Here is a 20,999-nt window from a genome sequence, read left to right as displayed (position 1 = left end):
AAGGGAATCTGGATTCTCTTTCAGCATGGATCATCATTCTTTACGATACAATGTGAACCAGTGCTCTGTGTAGGTTGGTGGTCTGTTGGAAAGATTCTAGCTATGTATGCTTAAGGTCTGGGTCCAATTCTCACATCAGACAATCACTTTAACAAGCAGAAACATCCCCTCTTCACGTCTGGTTCTCACTTCACACTAAAAGTGGCGTCCCATCGCTACGTACTGAAGGTGAGTTGATGTAGATTGGGCCACGACAGTGGTGGAAGTCATGCCATGTTGAAACTATGTCACCAGTGAGCTTTTGTACAAGAGTTCTTTTATTAATGAGCCAGTCATCATGTAAGGTCATAGAGCACTTATTTCTTCTTGTGCTGGAACATGAAATATTGAAAATATTGATACTGGCCTAGACTCACACTCACATCTCCTTTTCATTGGGTTTGACCCTTTTGAGGTAATAAATTTCCAGTGTTTCATTGTTTGCCCATGACACTGAACTACTCAGGGTCTCCACGATTGGCACATGTGTGAGTTCAAATCCCGGTGTGTCACAAAAGTTTCTAGCCTGTTATTTCAAGTTGTAGCATGCGCGCACCAAACTACAGGTGTCAAATTATTATAATTTTTTGATGTTTCTCCATACTTTGCCAACAATAACAATGGATACTGGTTTCAACTACCAGTCAGACACAGACTTCTCATCTTATCATTTCAGGTTTAAAAATGCCACTCCTAGTTACTGGTGAAAAAGTACATGATATTCAATCCCTTTCCTTGTGTAGTCAACAATAATGATATGTGTAGGTTTGATTCCCAGTCAACATAGAACTTTTGGTTGTGTTATTTCCTGTTTAGACATCTGCTGGTGAAGTAAACATATTTTCAAAGTCTGTGAGTGACTAGAAGTCAACAACGATAGGTGTTGGGATCGAATCCCAATAATGCAAAATTTTTTCATCTTGTCGTATGATTTTTTAACATTTGTTTCTGCTTAGTTAACAATCCAGTGGGTTCAAATCTCCATCCAACACAAAACTGTAGTCACATTATTTCAACTTTAAAAGTGTTCAACTTTGTTACTTACGACTGAAGCCATATTTAAGATCTTTTGTGGTTAGTTAACATGAACAATAGTTGATGGATTACAGTGCGGGATCCTAGTCCATTGAAGCATTTTCAGCATATAATTTCAAGGTTAATGTTGGTTTTTGAAATGTCATTTATTGTAATAAATTTGAGTTTACAAGTTTAATGGTTGTGTCATGTCTAATAACTTGTTTTCTGATATTTGCATTATCATGGCATTAGTTTGCATCTGGATTGAAAGCCATACAGAGCAGTTACCTTTTGCAGTCTCTTGCAGTAACCATTTTGTATGGTCAAATGCCTGTACTGGAAAGAGAACAGACCACTTACAAGACGGGTGTGTTATGTGGGTTGCATACAGATCAGGTGAAATGCAGTTCAGGTCGTTTGAACACTTTTGAGCTTGATGTTACATTGGAATTTTGTCCCCTGTAGAACTGTAACTAAGTTGTTTGCATGAAAATACTCTACTGAGTCCTCTGTGACAGCCATCATATGTTCTACAAATAAATTTTTGTTACTCCCTGTAATTAAATTAAGATACCATAGTCACCTGCAAATTACGTAGAGTGTAATAAAATTAATTTTTCTTCCAGCTCTGATCGTCTAATAGACGAGCAGATTTCAATTGCTTTGGACACGAGGGAACACTTAGTTTCTCAGAGACATGCTTTTAAGAAGTTTCAGACAAGGATGCATGATTTATCCAACCGCTTCCCAATGATCAGCAGCCTCGTGCAGAGGATCAACTTCAGGAAACGTAGAGATTCTATCATTTTGGGTGTTGTCATTAGTGTGTGCGTTATTCTGTTACTAATGTACGCATTTCGCTAGCAGTGCAAAAATATTTGTCAAAAAACTGGGTCCACAATAGTTGAATTGTTCTCCCAGAAGAACATTCAGATATTAAGTTTTAAACTGTTATGCATCATTCTAAAAGGCTAAGTTGTGAAATTCACCATGTTGAAACTGATGATGACAGTAGTTGCCTTTAATTTTTTCTCTCTTCTTGTGTTTAGTTTCTTTTACAACAGATATTGCTAAAAGTAAGAACTATTGTCATGGTTGTGTATTTTAAAATGTAAAGATTTAATTCTTGTTTTTGTGTACATTAATTTAAATTTCGTTGATTTTTAAATTTTTTATTCTTGGCTGGATTAATTTCATCATTTAATTTATATTCTGAACTGTAGTTACTTCGTAAATTGGCATTAGTTTAAATTCTTCATTAAGTGAATTTGAAGGATTGTGTTTTGTAGTAAACCATGGAACTGAAAGTTTTTCAAAAGTTTTTGTATCATGGCCATTGAGTTGAGACCATCTATCACAAACTTAGTTGCCCTCTTTCTTGCTTTCATGACAGCTTATGGTAAGAGAGTGATTTCTGTAAGATATCTAGAACAGTCCACAAGCATGAAGAATTACATTATAATTCTGTTGTGGATCTTAAATCGTGGGGTTCATGTAATTATTTTATAATTCCTTGCATGTTATAAACCCTCATACAGTCCTCTGTGTTCCAATTAAAAGGTCTTTGCAGCAAAAGCATCTGTGCCATCATTTTAGGAACATAAGTCAATTGACATACCAACACAAAAAGTGCTCTTAATGGATGTGGCAGATATTACCCCAGGTCAATTTTTGTTCTTCTTGGGTATCACTAGCGCAGCATTACATTTAGTGAAATTTGTTACATTCCTCTCTCTCTTCTGTAATTAGTCTTCATGTAATGTTGTAGAGATTTGATGGCATAACATTTGTGTGGTTCACTCTTTCAGATTTTCCAATCTCAAATCACATTACATACTGGAGTTGCATATTATCTTAGATAGCAGTGATCTAATACCAAACCTGTTGTAAACAAACAGATTTCAGTGTGGATTGATGGTCAAAATTAATGGTCATGCAATGTAAAAATTTATGTATTGAACATGTGTTGATTTTTCTCCATCATAAATGTTTATGTGGTCCATAATTACTTGCTGCTATTGTAAATTTTTTTATGTGTATCATTTTACAAGTTATAAAATAATTTATTATTATTTACATTTGTATCAAGTAAATGTGCTTTGAACTTTCTTTATAGGTCATAAAGTTTTTCACATTTTCAGTTGAAAATTTTGTCTATGAAATGCTTGCAATTCAAAGACTAGAGCTCATTGTATAAGCAGAATAAAAAGCAAACAATGGTTGCATTCACAATGTATCATGCCATTTAATTTTTAATACTCCTGAAGAAACGTGTATTATCATTTCTCAATTGTTTCATAAATACCGAGTCATTACAGTTGAAGTTATTCGCTGCTGTATTGTAAATAAGATGCTGCTCAGCAGTTTGGTATTTTGCATAAAACATATACAAAATTATAACACCCTGGAAGGGAGAAATTTGTATCCGGGACAGAAACTGTGATGTGTGCACATTTAGTTATTTTGGTAAATATTGTAGGAAAGGTGGATGTTAACAACTAAAGATAACATGTACTGTTAATTGGTGTGTTAGAGAGAGAGAGAGAGAGAGAGAGAGAGAGAGAGAGAGAGAACTGCAAGAATTTGCAGTTTACTTACATATGTAATAAACTTTTTTCATATTAAAGGCTATTTATTTTGATATTAACAGTGTTATTCTTGTATATTTCCCTCGATGACATCACCTTTGTCTTTACTTTTCTGCAGCATTCTTTAATATGGGTACCAACATAGCCTAATTACACAAGTATTCAGAAATATGGCACTATGTACAAACAAATGTAACAATAGTACATGTAACTTTGTTCTCAGATTTCAATTGTGTTTTTGTGATTATTAACAAACCTACTAAAAGTGGGGATGATACAAAGTGAAATAAGGACGGTAGGTAAGACTGAAGACTGTTTCCATTGTAGAATGATTGAAGTTGTCCATTCCTGTAAGTAAAATTTGTGCATGTTATCTAAATGAATTGTGATAAAAGCTTAATTTGGTTGCCTCTGCATTTAGTATTCATTTCACTGTGAGTATGACTTTCCAACAGTTGCTGTATCTCTCCACACTCATTGTCTGTCCTCATATATTGTTTCTGGAAATAGATTACCAATTAGAACAATTGTAGGTATGGGTTACATTGTGATAATCTTGCAGTCATGCAGTATGTGACTATATGCACAAACAAAGACAGATTTGTAATGCAAAAATATTGCATTAACCTTACGGGTAAGAAGTCAAGAACGAGTTTAGAACATGTGAATATAAAATTATACTGTTTGACATAAGTTACTGTGATAAACCAAAATAATAAAAGTTGTGTGAGAAGGATATCATGTGTTCAAAGGACATGCACACTATGCAACAGGCCTTTAACCTATAGGCAACTTTCTGAAATTGGATAAGTCCAATCATGAAACATGTATTCAGGTTGTGGAAAAGTTCAATTGTGGTTGCATGTAACTTCTTTCATTTCTCCGCCATTGCTTATGTATTATGCATTACTCCCATTACATCTCTCAGGGATTAAAGAAGTGTTAGAAGAAAGACAAACTTAACTCACCCCTCCTATCCTCCCCTCCCTTATCTCCCTTAATGTACCATTTTTGGTGGGTAGGGTCAATCTATGGAAGCCTTGGCATGTCATTAACTGTACCCGGAGAGGTGTTGCTTGTGATAGCAGATATGTCAGCCACAGACAGTAAGACTGAAGGGAAGGGTATTTATGGTGTGGACGGAGTAGCAGCATTTTTGGTGTTTCATTGATGGGGTAAGGCTGTTACAGAGCTCCAACAGACAGATGTCAACGTCCAAGATGTTAGGTCACTAGTGAACCCTAGTGAAACTAGCTGAACAAAAATTCTTGAGGTTATAGAGGAACTAGGACTCTGTGCAAATGACAAAGGTAGTGTCAATGAACCTGAAACACATGAGGTGTGCATCTAAGAGTGTAGGTAAGATTCTACTAGGCAGCTCATGAAGAGAGAGGCATTTGGGGAGGACATACTAATGCTCAATATTATACTGCAGATTTGTTTGTAGGTATGTGCTTTCAAGGAAGTATGTTTGTTGATGGTACAGTGCAACTATATAGTAAAATATCTGGAACGGAAAGTTAACCATCAGCATGTATTACTAATTTTGACTTGCGGCAGTTAAAGGTATAGACTTTTCATAAAAACCATGCAAAAACTTACACTTCCTCAACAGGCAGTGGAGAGGTGCATCTTGTTAATTACTAGGAGGAACTGAAAAACTTGCATGAACCACTAAAAAAGGATGGCGTGAAAGACATGCTTATGACTGTAATGAAAATGAAACAGTTGGCATATATCCACATAAGTGGATGTTAAGTAAACCAAGCAACTTCTCTGCTAGATTCCTTAAGTTAACCATAGACAAGACACAGTGACCCTAGTAAAGGAGGACAGAAAACATGCAGGAGTAACATAGGTTCATATAAGAACAACTTAGTGCACAAAGTAGTCAGGAGGCAACCTGTATCGTGCAGTTGATGCCAAATGGCTGATGATGTGCAATGAATAGGGTGTTGCAGGAGGATAATTGGACAATTTGTATCTGATGGCAGCAGTGGGTTATTAATGTATGAATAAATGGACTTCAGTCAGAAGGACATCAATGGTAATGAGGTTGTGGTGGTGACAGCCAACTCTGATACAAATCCTTTCAGTGAAATTATTGTGAACTATAATTTACGTGTTGCTGTAACATATTGCATTTCCTTACAAATATGAGCAACATTTTTTTTGCCATTTTCTCTCCACGTGAAAACAAAGTAGTTACTTCAGTCTTGGCAGGCCCAGTGTCAACATTTATTCCTATGTGTGGAAAAGATAAATTTAGAAAGCACAGTAAAATTGAGTATTATGTTACTTGGAATAAAACTAATACTCCCTAATAGATCATTGCAGCCTTCAGTTATATCTGTAGCCACAGTTCAGTCCCCTAACATGGCACTAATAACAATTTTCTGTAGAACATGGTCTACTTTCTGCTTCTCTAGGATGGCACAGCTTGACTGCATCCTTCTTAAATGTAAAGTATAGCATTACATATAAATTTTTCCCCTTCCAAAGCCAAAACTGGTAGTATAATGAAGACAAAACAGAAAGCAACTTATTTGGAGAACCGGTGATAATGACAGGACTGACATTGTTGCAATGAACACCTCTGAGCTGCATTAAAAACTTTATTGTTGTAATATATTTGGGCTTAGTACATCATAAATGGAAATGGCAATGGTAAAATACAAAATAACCATCAGCTGCAAAACTTTGCCAATGTCACTGACCAAGCAATAGTTAAAAACAACTAACATTGGAAAACATAAAACCTTACTTTCATCCTGTTATACTGTTTCTCCATAACACATTATAGTACAAACATAGATGTATACCTTGAATACACTGTTTTCCTTCTTCTGATAAGGGACTTCAAGAGACTCCTTTCCTCACCAATACTGCATTTCATACTTTACCTATTCACTTATTTTTAAAAGTCTTTAATAGCACCACATTCCAGATGCTTCCAGTTTCTTCTCTGGATTTCCAATGGCCCACATTTCTCTTCTGTGCAATGCTGTGCTCCAGAAGTACACCACTTCACCACTTTCAGGTCTTCCTCAGTTCCGTACAATATTGGATATCACAGTCATACATACTGATCCTGTAATTTGTTCTGGCATAACACTGCTCGCTCTGTGAAATAGAACTGTTAATTTATTTATCCAGTATCATCAATGTGTTCAAATGCTCACTTTTGTATGATTGTAAAGTAATCATTAGTTTTGGGTAACCTCCTTTTACTTAGGAGGGCTATTTTTTTTTCAGAAATTAAAACAAATATGGATAAGAAAAGATTTTTGTAGTGATGTCTGGAGACATGCTGAGTATTTTCTTATATAATTACCATGATGATTGAAACATTTTTTTCATGGCCACTTTCTTTTCCTGCTTGTCTGCAAACACAGTGTTACAGTGCCTTACAGTTTCTCATTTGAGATGAAACACCGTGTGCCTAACCACTTCAACTCTATGTCACCTAGTGTAAAATCTAGACTGCAAAATGTAATTTGAACAATTAAGAAAATATTTATTTTATGTAGCAGCATCTTGTATGAAATTGTCATTGAGCAGAATGGCAACTGAACTACACTATGCATCTTCATTTGTAGATAAATGAGTTGCATTGTGTTACATTTAATTTCCCCTTCAACACCACTGCTTATTTTCTGTATTTGTCAGAATTTTCCATTGGTTTTTCGTTTGTTAGTGAACATGACATCGACAGAACAAAAGTTAAAGACAGATAATTCAAAGTAGCTTCAGGGAATCGGCAAATCTAATCCAAGGTTTCTCTCTTGTTATACAAAATCATTTTATTGATAACTTCAGTTTGTGAATCAACAAGCTTAATTTAAAGTTATTTGTTTATGATTCAGAAAAAACATCTGTCACTGAAAGAGTTTGTTACTATTCATAAGCTGCCAAATGATTGGAAGCTGCTTTGAATGGGTGTGTTGGATGAAATGCTGAAACACAAGTACCAGAAATACCAATGGTACTCAAGTATTATCCTCTCCAATGGAAACTGATTCCTCTGTAGGCAGTACAGGGTCCATGACCACCTACTGACTTGACCGTTTGTAGTGTGCCAAAGGCATGGCTAGAAGTCCTGTACAGGAGAGGCAAGGAACAAGGAGAACTTGGGTATTACACCTGTAACCAACACATTCGATGTGCTGTCTTCCACTGAAATTGAGCCTGTGTAACGCACTTCATCTGTTGTGAGGCGTGTTGTGTAACATGTTTGGGAAGCAAGTGTAGATGAGTAGTATATACTGAATGTTGTTATATAGGGAAATGGCAGCAAGGAAACCTAAAGAAAAGGTTTAATTAACACAGCTGCATCTTGTATGGAAATGTCATGGAGCAGAATTATACCTGAACTATATTTTTCATCTTCATTTGTTCTTAACATATCTGCATAGTTTGGGCTCTAGGTTTATTCTTGAGCCATTCCAGCTACAGAAAAAATCAGCCTTGTCCACAGAATCTCAATAAAACTCTCATTCTAATACCCATTGTTATGGTATCAATGGAAGGTTTTGTGATAAGCTAGGCTGAGCAGATTCTTTCTTTCCCTCTTTTTATTTATTTATTTATTTAAAAATTAGGTGGTTCTTCATCTTGTCCAGATATTGACCAGGAAGTGTTAGTGTAAGATCCAAGGAAACACCCCTCCCCCTTCCCCTCTAACAGATGAGGTGCTTAAAATTATAGTGATCAACAGCTGAAGCATTTGTAACAAAATCCTAGAGTTTGAAGTATTCCTAAAATTCAGTGGAGCTTGCATAATACTAGGTACAGAAGGTTGATACTGAGAGCAGTGAGATTTTTAAGTAAATATATGCATCTAAAGGCTAATCCAATGAAAATGGAGGTATTGTATTCATTGGATTAGATAAACACAAACAGAAACTGATGCTGCATGTTACATTATGTAACATGTTGGCTACCTTGTGGCCACTGGCAGCCACAGCAGGTGGCTCTGCTGAGCTGCCACTTCCTGGCAGTCAACATGATAAGCAAGACTCAGTACACTGTGCAGAGATTTTGAATTATTTCCTGTCCAGCGCCAGACTCATCCCCAAATGCAAAGGAAACAAACTAGATAAAGTGGTGGTAGTATCATATGTTGAGGAAGGATTTGTAACATTTGATTCTGGGCAGGAGCACATAGAGGAAACATGGCTTGAACTTAGGCAGAAAACACACTGTGGTATACAGTCTTTGTAAAGCAGCAGAGCAGCTACACAGTTGAGATAAGTCTCTAGTTACTCAGAGGCTTGCAGCACGTTCCACCTCGCAGCACCTCGCTAAAGTTTCCGATTTCTGTAAAATAATTTCCGGTCTTCGGAATTATACTGTGGAAGCGATACTGCTATGCAAGCGATATTGCTATGTGTGTGATAATGAGAAATATAGCATAACTAGTATGATATTCTAGTAAACCACGTGAAAATATACATGTTCTTGTAATCCCAGAGTCTGGAGATGGGTGTAGAAAGCAAGGAAGCAAGAACGTCAGGTTCAGAAACAGTACCGCCTTTGTGCTGAGGGAACCAACTCAGCCTTTGTACAGCAGTTCGGAGAGTGACCTCGGTCCACCGAGGGTGCTCTGGTCACGCGTCGTGCCAGTATGTGTATAAATGCTAAATTAAACATGTTTGGCTGTCAACAGTCCAATGGATGAAACTTCCAAAGATTACAGTGAACAGAGTATTATTGAAGACTATCTCACAAAACCCAAAGAAATTCTGGTCATATGTAAAGACTGACATCAGCACCTAAGTTAGTGCCAGATGCTTATGAATGGAACAGAAACAAAAACTGATGGTAGAAAAGCACAATCAGAAATGCTAAACTGTTCCCAAATGTTACTTTGAAAGGAAGGTGCAAAGTACTCTCTCAGTTTAACTCTCGCACAACTGTAAAAGTGACTGATATGGACACCAGTATTGATGTCATTGAGAAATAGCTGAAATCACTAATCACTACAATTGAAGAAGATCCAAGGGCCCTTTGGAAATACCATCAGATTCTGTGATTTACACTTGATGACACCTCATTATGCCCTTAAGCAGATTTCTTGTTTTTCTCTTTTTTGTCGCAGTCTCTTACAAAGCTGAACAAGGCCCGAAGAACCAATGAAATGCCTGGCACATTCTACACAGAATTTTCAGCTGGATTAATCCCTATTTTAAGCATAAAATTCAATAGATCCCTTGTCCAAAAAAGTGTGCCCAATATCTGGAAGAAAGAACAGGTCACACCTATGTACAACATGGGTAGTAGAAGTGACCACAATACTATCATCCAATATCACTGGCACCCATATGTTACTGAATCTTAGAACATATTCTGAGCTCAGGTGTAATTAGCTATCATGAACAGACCGGCCTCCTCCACATCAATCAGCATGGAGTCTGAAGACATACAAAATCCAACCCTCATTTTTCTCACATGACTTTCTGGATGTCATGGATCAAGACAATAAGGTATACGCAGTGTGTTTTATTTCTAAAAAGCATTTGGGTCATTACCATATTAACACTTATTAACAAAAGTACAGTCACATGGGCTATCAAACAAAATTTGTAACTGGGCTGAAGGTTTTTTGATGGGCAACTGGCACACACAATGTTACATTAAATGGAGAGGCATCAGCAGATGTAGAAGTAACTTCAGGTGTGGCCCAAGGAAGTGTGTTGGGACCCTTGCTGTTCATGTTGTATATTAATGACCTGGCAGACATGGTTTAGGTTTTCCATGATTTTCCTAAATCACTTCAGGCAATGCCGGATGGTTCCTTTGAAAGGGCGTAGCAGACTTCCTTCCCTAATCCAATTGAACAGATGACCTTGCTGTTTGGTCTCCTGCCCCAAATCATCATCCTCCTCCTCCACCACCACCACCACCACCACCACCACCACCAACACCACCTGGCAAACAATACTGATAGTAATCTTAGATGTAAATATATTCATAAAAATCCTTTGTAGCAACCATAGGTTTTTTTCAGTTGATGCAGATACTTTTAACAGAGTACTACCTGAAAAAAAGCTGGACAAATATTCACTGTGATCTTGATAATATTTTTAAGTGGTCTAAAGATTGGCAGCTTACTTTAAATGTTCATAACTGTAAAATAGTGCACTTCATAAAACTGTAGTACCCTGTTACTACAATATCAGTGATTCACAAATGGAATCAGTCAACTTATGCCAATATCTGGGTGTAACAATTTTTGAGGCTATGGAATGGAATAATCACACAGGGTCACTCACAGATAAAACAGCTGGCAGACTCCAGTTAATTCATAGAGTACTGGAAAAATGCAGTCTGTCTAAAAGAAGATTGTTAACAAAACACTCTTGTGTCTTATGCTATAATACTGCTTAAGGGTATAGGACCTGCACTAAAGAGAACTAACAGGTGATATAGAAGGTTTGTTTGACTTGGAAAAATTATGAAAAAAACTTGAACTGTCAGACACTTAAAGAAACACATCAACTAACCCATGAAAGCCTACTTACTATCTTTGAAGTAGTAGTATTAAATGAGTAATTTATGGTAATACTACAGCTCCTTACAGGGCTCTCCCACAGAGACCGTGAAGACAGGATCAGTCTAGCTACACTGTGTACAGAATCATTTAAGTAGTTATCCTGCATATGCAAATGGAATGAAAAGGAAACTATAATTCATTGTACAATGGACAGTACACACTTGCATGCACTTCACACTTGTTTGCAGAGTATGGATGTAGATGTGGAAATCCTTTCTGATGTTCTCATTTGTCTTACTCTTCAGCTCTATCAGAAACTGAAAAGGATACAAAAGTATATTCTGAGCTCTTTAAAAATCACTTTGCAACGTTACTGGAACAGGTGACTGAAGTATACTTTTCTCCTTCGTCCTGTGAATATGATTTAGGTACCTGAAATGAGGATCTTGCCAATTAGTTTATGCATATATACTGGATGTTTGTTCTCCTTGACTTAATTTCCTGATTTAGCACACATACTGTTTGACATGATATGATTACCCTTCACTCGATGCCCTTTGGGAACTGTGGGAGGTATGCCTTGCCCCTGCATTAGGACTGCCAGTGGGAGACAACCAGTGAGGGGACAGTAGCATTAACTTCTTCACACAATGAGTGCTGGCACAATTTCCCCCGTTTTGTGCTTACGTGGAAGCAGAGGTGATACATGCAGAAACACTGGCAGTGCTTGGAGACAAATGAATATTTTCCAACTAGTGCCGATTTTCTTCTCCACAGTTAACACCAGTAAAAACTGTCTTCTTACTGTGGACAAACAGCAAGCCACTATTTTTCTTAAGTGAGAGTAAAATTTACTGGTAATACACCATAGAGCAGAAGTTGAAGGCATAGAAACATGATCCAGCTGGCAAAATGGTAAACACTGTTGACGTGTGTGATTTGGTGTAAAATTCAAACATTGTTTTGCTGCAAGCAGTTACATCCAAAAAATTTTTAAAGAGGGACTCTCTGTTGAATATCAGGCTATTTATTACCTTAGGTTCTTTTGTTGTACATGTAATAGCAAAAAGCTAATCACTGTGTAAATTATTTGAAAATAATGAAAGATAATTTGCTTAAGTTTGTAGGAGGTGATGAGCATTGTGGTCAATATTGTGCTGGGTGTATGATCAGCAGTCAAAGGCAATGGTGAGCTTCAGACCCTTATGATCAATCTACCAAAGCTTAACACATTTACTATAAAATTGCTAGTGAAACAGCAGTTGAAGAACTTTTGAAGAACTACAGTACTGAAATGACAATATCACTGGTAAAAAGCACTGTTAGAAGCAATTACTGGTGAGCATGCACATGCCCACAAACACTGATGGTTTTAAATTGATTAGTTGTCAGAAGCAGCTGTGCAATGGCACTCGGAGGCCATTGGATTTCCTATGCCACAGATGCACGTTGGTAGCGATGCCTCTATAAATTCTGGAGGTGGAGGAGGATCAAGTGATGGGCAAAGGAAATGATTTATGTTGCGTGGCATAATCATTCCTTCTTGTCGTGCAGACCAGTAATGCAAATATGTAATAACTTTGTCTATTTGTTCATCTGAGACTGGAGGCCCAATGCCAGGTACTTCATGATGCATGTGGGAGGGTTTCAGTGTCTTCTTGGGTGCTTTCCGTTGCGTACGAACTTTCCTTGACACTGTTTCTGACTTAACCTTAATCACAAATTGGGCAGCTGTAATTTCGGCTTGATTTGCTTCAGCAGCAACTTCTGCTCTACGTACAACTTCTTTAACAGTTTCTTTTGCAATCTTTTCAGAACTCTTTTCTTCTGGTTCAGAACTCTTTTCTTCTGGTTCAGAACTCTTTTCTTCTGGCACTGTGGCAGGACTGGACTCATCAGATAATAATGAAACGTCTTCCTCTGTGTTTATACTGCCTGCATGTACCGGTTCCTTAAATTTCACTGAAGTAGTCCTCTCAACTTCTACAGGACTGCTTTCTTTATCTGGATGCATATTATCCATACCATTTTCTCCTTTTGTTTCTGTTATGTGAACACTCTCTTCATGAACTTCTGCTGTATCTTCAAGATCTTTACTGCCAGACATTTGCATTTCACCAATGGTTGTTTCTGATAACTCTGGGCTCTGTTCCTGCTCACCTTCTCCTTGAACATCTGCTCCAGTAACATTTTCTGTTGTTTGTTCTTCATCTCCTGTAACAGATACAACAGTTCCTACAATATCGGTGATTATGTCCTCTGCATGTTGTTTGTGTAATTTGTCTTCAGCTTCAGTTTCCTCTGATTCCTCTTCTGCTTGAATTGTTTCCTTGACATCAGGTTTATGGGCAGATGGTGGCCCACAGTCTTTTTTTGCAAGATATGTATAAAGGTCACAAAATGTTGAGAATGGAATCATAGCTGACCCACCTTCAGGTTCTTCAGTCAGTATTTCACATATGACTATCATTGTTTGTTTCAGGTTCTGCAAAAAGAAACATTTAAAATAAATATTTGAAAAGATTTCACATAATTTTATTATGATGCATTGTTCATAACGTACATGTGTGAGATGGCCAGCTGCAATTGCCACAAATTTCAAAACATCTACTTCATCATCAGTGAACTCTCCTATTTCCAGCATCACCTTCAAGGCATTATGGTTCAGACATAATCCTCCCCACTTATTATACAGCAGCTCTGTTGGGATAACTTTTTTCCTCTTTAACTGTAACAAGGAGTAATAAGTTTTTTCATGAGCCCACAGTAAATAGCTTGAGGGAAAAAACTTACAACAATTCTGTTGTGGAACAACTGTGCATATCTTGGGAAATAAAGACACAGCAAACACAAACAATGGAAAATCCAGGATGGAATGTAATAATATAAAAGGATAGTTGCTACTCACCATGTAGCGGAGATGCTGATTCGCAGAAAAGCACACCAAAAGGACTGTTGGAAAATTAGCTTTTGGTCAACAAGGCCTTTGTCAAAAATAGACAACACACACACACGCGCACACACACACACACACACACACACACACACACACACACACACACACACACGACCACATCTCTAGCAGTTGGAGCCAGACTTCGAGCAGCAGCGCATTATGGGAGAGGCGTGGGGGTGCGGGTAAGGAGGAGGAGGTGGCTGCAGCAGGGAGGGGGAGGGATAGCAGGATAGGGGTGAGGGATGGTAAAGTGATGCTGGTAGCGTGCAGGGACGAAATGGAGAGAGGAGCAGCTAGATTCAGTTGGGACGTTAGACGGAGGGTATGGGAAAAGGAGAGAAGTAAAAGATTAGATCAGTGGTAGGGCCATGTAATGCTGGAATGGGAACTAGAAGGGGCTATATGGTTGAGGACAATGACTAATGAAGGTTGAGGCCAGGAGGGTTGTGAGAACGTAGGATATATTGCAGGGAGAGTTCCCACCTGCACAATTCATAAAAGCTAGTGTTTATGGGAAGGATCCAGATGGAACAGAGTGTGAAGCAGTCATTTAAATGAAGGACACCATGTTGGGTGGTGTGCTCAGCAATAGGGTAGTCCAGTTGTTTCTTGGCCACATTTTGTCAGTGGTCACTCATGTGGACAGACAGCTTGTTGGTTGTCTGTCATGCCCACATAGAAGGCAGCACAGTGGTTGCAGCTTAGCTTGTAGATTACATGGCTGGTTTCACAGGTAGCACTGCCTTTGATGGGATAGGTGATCTTTGTGACCAGACTGTAGCAGGTAGTGGTGGGAGGATGTATGGAATAGGTCTTGCATCTAGGTCTGTTACAGGGATATGAGCCATGAGGCAAGGGGTTGGGAGCAGGGGTTGTATAAAGATGGATGAGGATATTGTGTAGGTTCTGTGAGCGTTTGAATACCACCATGGGATGAATGGGTAGGATAGTGGTGGGTAGGACATTTCGCGTTTCGGGGCACAACAAGAGGTAGTCGAAACCCTGGTGGAGAATGTATTCAGTTGCTCCAGTTCTGGTTGGCTCATCTGTGGCTGGATGGTGGGGCTTTGGGAGGTGTTAGGTGACTGGAAAGGTGAGGCAGGGATATCTGTTTTGTGCAAAGCTGGGAGAGTAATTATGACCTGTAAAGGCCTCAGTGGGGCCCTTGGTATATTTCGAGAGGAACCACTCGTCACCACAGGTGCAACGGCCACGGGAGGCTAGGCTGTATGGAAGGACCAACTGAAGAAAATGGGTGAGAAGGTGTTGAGGTTCTGGAGGAATGTGAATAGGTTGACCTCACCCTCGATTCGGATCACAAATCACACAGATGTGATCAATGAATCTGAGACAGTTGGATGTTTGAGATTCTGGGTATTTAGGAAGGATTCATCTTGATGGCCCATGAAAAGGTTGGCATAGGGTGGTGCCATGCAGGTGTCCATAGCCATACCCTGGATTGTTTGTAGGTAATTCCTTCAAAGGAGAAGTAATTTTGGGTGAGGATGTAGTTGGTCACAGCGACTAGGAAGTAGGTGGTTGGTTTGGAATCCATTGGGCATTGAGAAAGGTTGTGTTCAATAGCAGTAAGGCAATGTTGGTGTAAAGGGAGATGCTGTGAATAGTGACAAGCAGGGCACTGTGTTGTAAAGGAAGAGTAACTTAGGAGAGTCAGTAGAGGAAATGGTTGCAGTTTATAAATTGAAGGTGTTCGTGTATGAGAGCAGAGATTCTCTCAGTGGGGGCACAGTAACCAGACACAATGGGGCATCCTGGGTGGTTGGGTTTATGGGCTTTAGGAAGCATGTAGAATGTAAGATTGTGGGGAGTTGTTGGGTTGTTTTTGGGGGAGGAGACCAGACAGCGAGGTCATCGGTCTCATCGGATTAGGGAAGGAAGAGGAAGGAAGTCAGCTGTGCCCTTTCAAAGGAACCATCCCGGCATTTGCCTGGAGCGATTTAGGGAAATCATGGAAAACCTAAATCAGGATGGCCGGATGCGGGATTGAACCGTCGTCCTCCCGAACGCGAGTCCAGTGTGCTAGCCACTGCGCCACCTCGCTCGGTAAGAGTGTGGGGAATAGTAGGGGGTGAGGAGAGAGATGGACTCTAGGGAGAGGTTGTGGAATGAGCCTAAGGATTTGAGGAGAGACTGGAGATCCTGCTGGATTCCTGGAATGGAGTCACTGTGGCAAGGTTTGTAGGTGGATGAATCTGACAACTGGCTGAGTCCTTCTGCCCCGGTAATCCTTGCAGTTCAAAACAAAAGTGGTGGAGCCTTTGTCAGCAGGTAGGATTATAAGGCTGTGATCAGTTTCCAGGTGGAGGATTGCGAATATTTCAGCAGATGTAAGGGTTTGAGGAATGATGGTGGGGCAAGGTTCGAGGTTAGGAAATTCTGGAAAGTTAACAGGGGGTGATTTGGAGGCAGTGGGGGTGGATCACGGTTGGATGGAGTAGTGAACTGAGTCAGGCAGGCTTCAACATTGCTCTTTGGTTGAGTCTGATTGCTCAGATTGGTGGTGAAAAAGTATTTCCACTGTAGGGACCGGGAGAGGGAGAGAAGGTCTTTAACAAGTGCTGCATGTGAGTGGGGCAAAATGTGAGGCCCTTGGAAAGGACTGATACTTCTGTGGGGTAAGGCCTTTGGTGGGAAGGTTCATGACTGTGTTTCAGGTCTGTTTAGGTTTTGGATTCCGTGTGATGGTGGGAGTCAGTTTTCAAGCTTGGGGTAAATGTAATGGGTCTGTGAGACAGTGTTCGTCAGCTTTGAGGGGATGAGGGGGAGGTATGAAGGTTGTTGTAGAGGTGGTGGATGGTGGTAGTCCAAGGTGGGAGTAGCAAGTGAGCAGGTTGGAGAGTTTTTTGAGGTGGTGTTGTGCATGTTGCTCTAGTTCCTGGAGGGCAAGACTTTCAATGTGTGAATCCAGGAATTTGGGATTGCATAGCAGGAGATTTTTACAGATGAAGAAAAGGTACTGCAAGGAGGATTGGACATGACTGATATGGTTTTGCAGGACTGTGTTGCTGAGGGATAAGGATTGGTAGAATCTGAACAGGAGGAGGTCATTGTGGAAGGAAGGTGGCAGACGGAGATGTGTAACTTAATGGTAAGGCCATTCGTGGGGATCCCATGAGTCAAGCAGCAATGTAGGAACAGTATGAGGTGTGATTCGAAAGTTTTAAGAATGGGCTTGTAATCATATAATGGTGGTACTTACATGCTACTGTGATGCATCTCCTTCAAAATAGCCCCTTTCTGACTGAACACACAGACTCCAATGGTGTTTCCACTTTTGGAAACATTCTTGGAATTTTTTTTTCCTGAAGTGTGTTAAGGGCACTCTCCGTATTTGCTAGGATGTCTTCAGTTGAGTCAAAGCACTACCCTTCTAGTGAAAATTTCAGTTTAGGAAACAGGTAGAAGTATGCAGGCGCCAAATCAGGGGATTATGGCGCTTGTGGAAGAACAGCAATTCTGAATTTGTTCAAAAATTCAACGATGGAGAAGGCACAATGAGCCAGGGCATTGCCATGTTGTAGCACCCAACTCATGATTTTCCACAATGCCTTTTCTTCCACACCTTTTCATGCAAACACTCAAGGACACATTTGTAGTATTCCTGGTTAATTGTCTGTCCTCCAGGGATAAATTAGTGATGCGCAATACTGGTAGAATAAAAAAAAATCACCAACGTTGTCTTCACCTTCGATCAACTTTGCCGTGGGTTTTTGGTCGTGGTGAACCTGGAGTCCTCCACTATGAAGACTGCACTTTGGTTTTAGGATCATATCCATGATTGATCACCTGTAATTACCCCATTTAACACATCTGGGTCATTTTTAGTCCAATTAATCAGTTCTAGGCATACTTAAAGTTGGTATTGTCTCTGGTCACATGATAACACTTTTTGAATGAATTTTGTGGACACTCAACGCGTGTTCAGATCTTCAGTTAAAATTGACTGAACTGCATAGAAACTTAAATTAGGTTTTCAACCATCTTCCTAATTGTAAGTCTACAATCAGACCACACTAAGTTGCAAACTTTCACAACATTTTCATTCATTTTTGAGGTGGAAGGACGGCCGGACTGGGGTTCATCTTCAAATGATTTGTGGACGTTTTTAAATCTGTTGAACCACACAGAAATATTTGACTGGATCATGCAATTATCTCCAAATGCTGTTTTTAATAGACCGTAAGTCTCAGAAGCTGATTTCTCAGTTTAAAACAAAATTTCACACAAACTTGTTGCTCCGTTTTTATATCCATTTTCACGCAGACAGAATCTGGCAACAAGCCCTGACAGACCCGCACTCAACCAGCTGCCACAATTAACTGAATAAAGGAAACACAGTTTCCTGTCAGAGGGCGTTCAAGGACAAGGCAATGACTCACTCCCCACCCTCTGTGTACCTGCTCACCATACCAGTAAGCAGTAGCGGATCCATTCTTAAAACTTTCCAATCACACCTCGTATGTGGGACTGAGTTCTGGTTAGTGATAAGGAAATATTTCTGTGTTGATACAGATGTAAGGAACAAGGATCCATAGTGGTGGAAAAAATGTGTAAAATACATTAAGAAAGGTACAATTGCATCCAAAAATTTGCAAAAATATACTTAAACATGTGGTAAAAACTACAAAAAGGATGAAATGAATGAAATAAGGGGGGAACAAGATGAAATCTGAGGGAGTAGGCTGATAGGTAAACATGAAAACCAACTGAAATTGGTGTGAAGTCACAATAAAAAAAAAACAAAAATATTTGTGATGTGGGTTGCAGGTCTTTGGTTGGATAAGTGTGAAGAAGGGGGACAGCAGATGTGACTAGATTAGGTGAAACTGGAATACAGAGGGGAAGGAATGAGGGGTGAGGAGGGGTTGGTAGGATGAGTTACAAGTTCGTGTGGGATAGAAAAGGTGGAGGAAATAACATGCAATGCAAGGATGACATAGGGAGAGTGATCAATGTGAATGTATAGGATTAATGATAGTGGCAGGAGTAATGTGAGACATGAAGTGCTGCACCAACAATCAGCATGGTCTTGTAGCTGTCTGTTGTGTGCAGGCAAGATGGTTGAGCATGCAGTTTGGTTTGTAAGGCAACAAGAGATACACAGGAAAGAAAAAGAAAGAAAGATGGACACTGAGTATAGTAATGCATTAGAAAATAGTAACAAAGGAAAACAGCACTGTGTTATGATGGAAAAAAAGCTGTCAGGCAAAATCAGCCAATGGAAAATCCAGGATGCAATGTAACAATATAATGAAAAGGATACTGAGGGTCTCACTGAGGCCTTTACAGATCGTAATTATCCTCCCAACATTGTACAAAAACAGATCTCCCATGCCTTATCTTTACCATCATCCAATCACCTCCCAAAGCCCTCCGTCCAGCCATAGAGGAGCTTTCCCCTTGTGACTCAGAACCACCCAGGACTGAAGCAACTAAATTACATTCTCCGCCAGGATTTCAACTACTTCTCGCCATGCTCTGAAATGAGAAATGTGCTATCCACTATTCTTCCCAATGCCTCCCACAACACCCACCAATCCCCTACACAGCCCCTGCCCCAACCCCTTGCCTTATGGCTAATATCCCTGTAATAGACCTAGATGCAAGACCTGTCCTATACATCCTCCCATCACCACCTACTACAGATTGGTCGCAGACATCAGCTATCGTATCAAAGGCAGGGCTACCTGTAAAGCCAGTCATGTGATCTACAAGCAAAGCTGCAGTAGTAGTAGCAGAGGGGTTTTTTGAGCGCACGACAGCAAGGTCTTCAGCGCCCGTTCAGTAACATAGTGAGACGGGTGTGTCAAGAAAAAAACTCAGAACAGTTATATAAAATGGAACATAAAACACGGGGAACAATCATTGAAAAATATGTGCTTACCCACACCGAAGTGTGGCATGAAGCAGGGCGTCAGCAGTAAAACATGGACAACACAGAATGAAAATGGTAGAGGGAGCTAAAACAATGGAGCAGATGGAAGTGGCTGGCTGACCGCAAGGAAAAAAAGGAGGAGTCAGCCACTCTGCAATACACTAAAACCTCCAGCCTAAAAGTTTAGGCCAGAGTCCAGACACATCACAAAACTTAAAAACCCTAGACACACACGTCTCATCGTTAGCTAAAACATAAGCCACATCCCCATCAACTTGTGCTTCTGCCCGTGCATCACGGTGTAAAATGCAGTCTGTTAAAATGTGGCCGATAGAGATGTGCACACCACAAGCATCACAAAACGGAGGATCCTCCTGCTGTAATAAAAAGCTATGTGTGAGAGGACAGTGCCCGATCCGAAGATGTGTGAGGGTCACTTCTTCCCTCCTGAGCAACCGGAAGGAGGTACGCCACGGCCGAGTTGTTGACTTCACCAACCGCAATTTATTTGCCGTCACCGCCAGCCATTCTTCCTCTCACTACTCCATGCACTTCTTGTGTAGTGCAGAAATGACACACTGCAAGGGAATAGGACACTGGACCACATCCTGCTCTCTGCAGGCCTCCTTGGCAGCCCGATCGTTCTGTTCATTGTCCCATATTCCTACATGACCAGGCACCCAGCAGAAGGACACCTCCTTACCCCATCGTTGGAGCATCTACAGTTGGTCATATATTAGCTGGACCATCTCCTCAGTTGGGTACACATTCTGCAATGATTGTAAGGCACTAAGAGAATCGGAGCAGAGGAGAAATCGATTGCCCCGAACACAATTCATCCGCTCCAGTGCCTTCAGGATCACGTGGAGCTCCGCTGCGAAAACGGTATATTCGTCAGGGAGGCGAATCCGGGTAACATGATCGGGGAACACTACAGAACAGCCAAGGAAAGTCTCCTGTTTGGAGCCATCCGTGTAAACGACAGTGAAACCGTGATGCACATCTAAA

The 20,999-nt window shown here is 40.0% G+C and overlaps 2 protein-coding genes across 2 annotated transcripts in view; one reads left to right on the top strand and one right to left on the bottom strand.

The window, feature by feature from the left end:
- LOC126418593 (Golgi SNAP receptor complex member 1) overlaps positions 1-3,699 on the top strand; it is a 50,770-nt gene extending 47,071 nt beyond the window's left edge. The window contains exon 6 of the mRNA XM_050085426.1: positions 1,683-3,699. Within this exon, the coding sequence (XP_049941383.1) occupies positions 1,683-1,920 (238 nt within the window). The 3' untranslated portion in view covers positions 1,921-3,699. The remainder of the gene's footprint in view (positions 1-1,682) is intronic.
- A 7,004-nt stretch (positions 3,700-10,703) lies between these two features.
- Positions 10,704-20,999, bottom strand: part of LOC126418592 (uncharacterized) — a 98,141-nt gene continuing 87,845 nt past the window's right edge. Inside the window, exons 3-4 of the mRNA XM_050085424.1 lie at positions 13,703-13,867; positions 10,704-13,624 (exon numbers count right to left, since the gene is read on the bottom strand). Of these exons, the coding sequence (XP_049941381.1) occupies positions 12,521-13,624; positions 13,703-13,867 (1,269 nt within the window). The 3' untranslated portion in view covers positions 10,704-12,520. The remainder of the gene's footprint in view (positions 13,625-13,702; positions 13,868-20,999) is intronic.

The sequence above is a fragment of the Schistocerca serialis genome, chromosome 9 (assembly GCF_023864345.2).
Source record: "Schistocerca serialis cubense isolate TAMUIC-IGC-003099 chromosome 9, iqSchSeri2.2, whole genome shotgun sequence".
In the NCBI taxonomy this organism is placed as follows: Eukaryota; Metazoa; Arthropoda; class Insecta; order Orthoptera; family Acrididae; genus Schistocerca; species Schistocerca serialis.
This window is presented reverse-complemented; position numbering and strand designations above follow the sequence as displayed.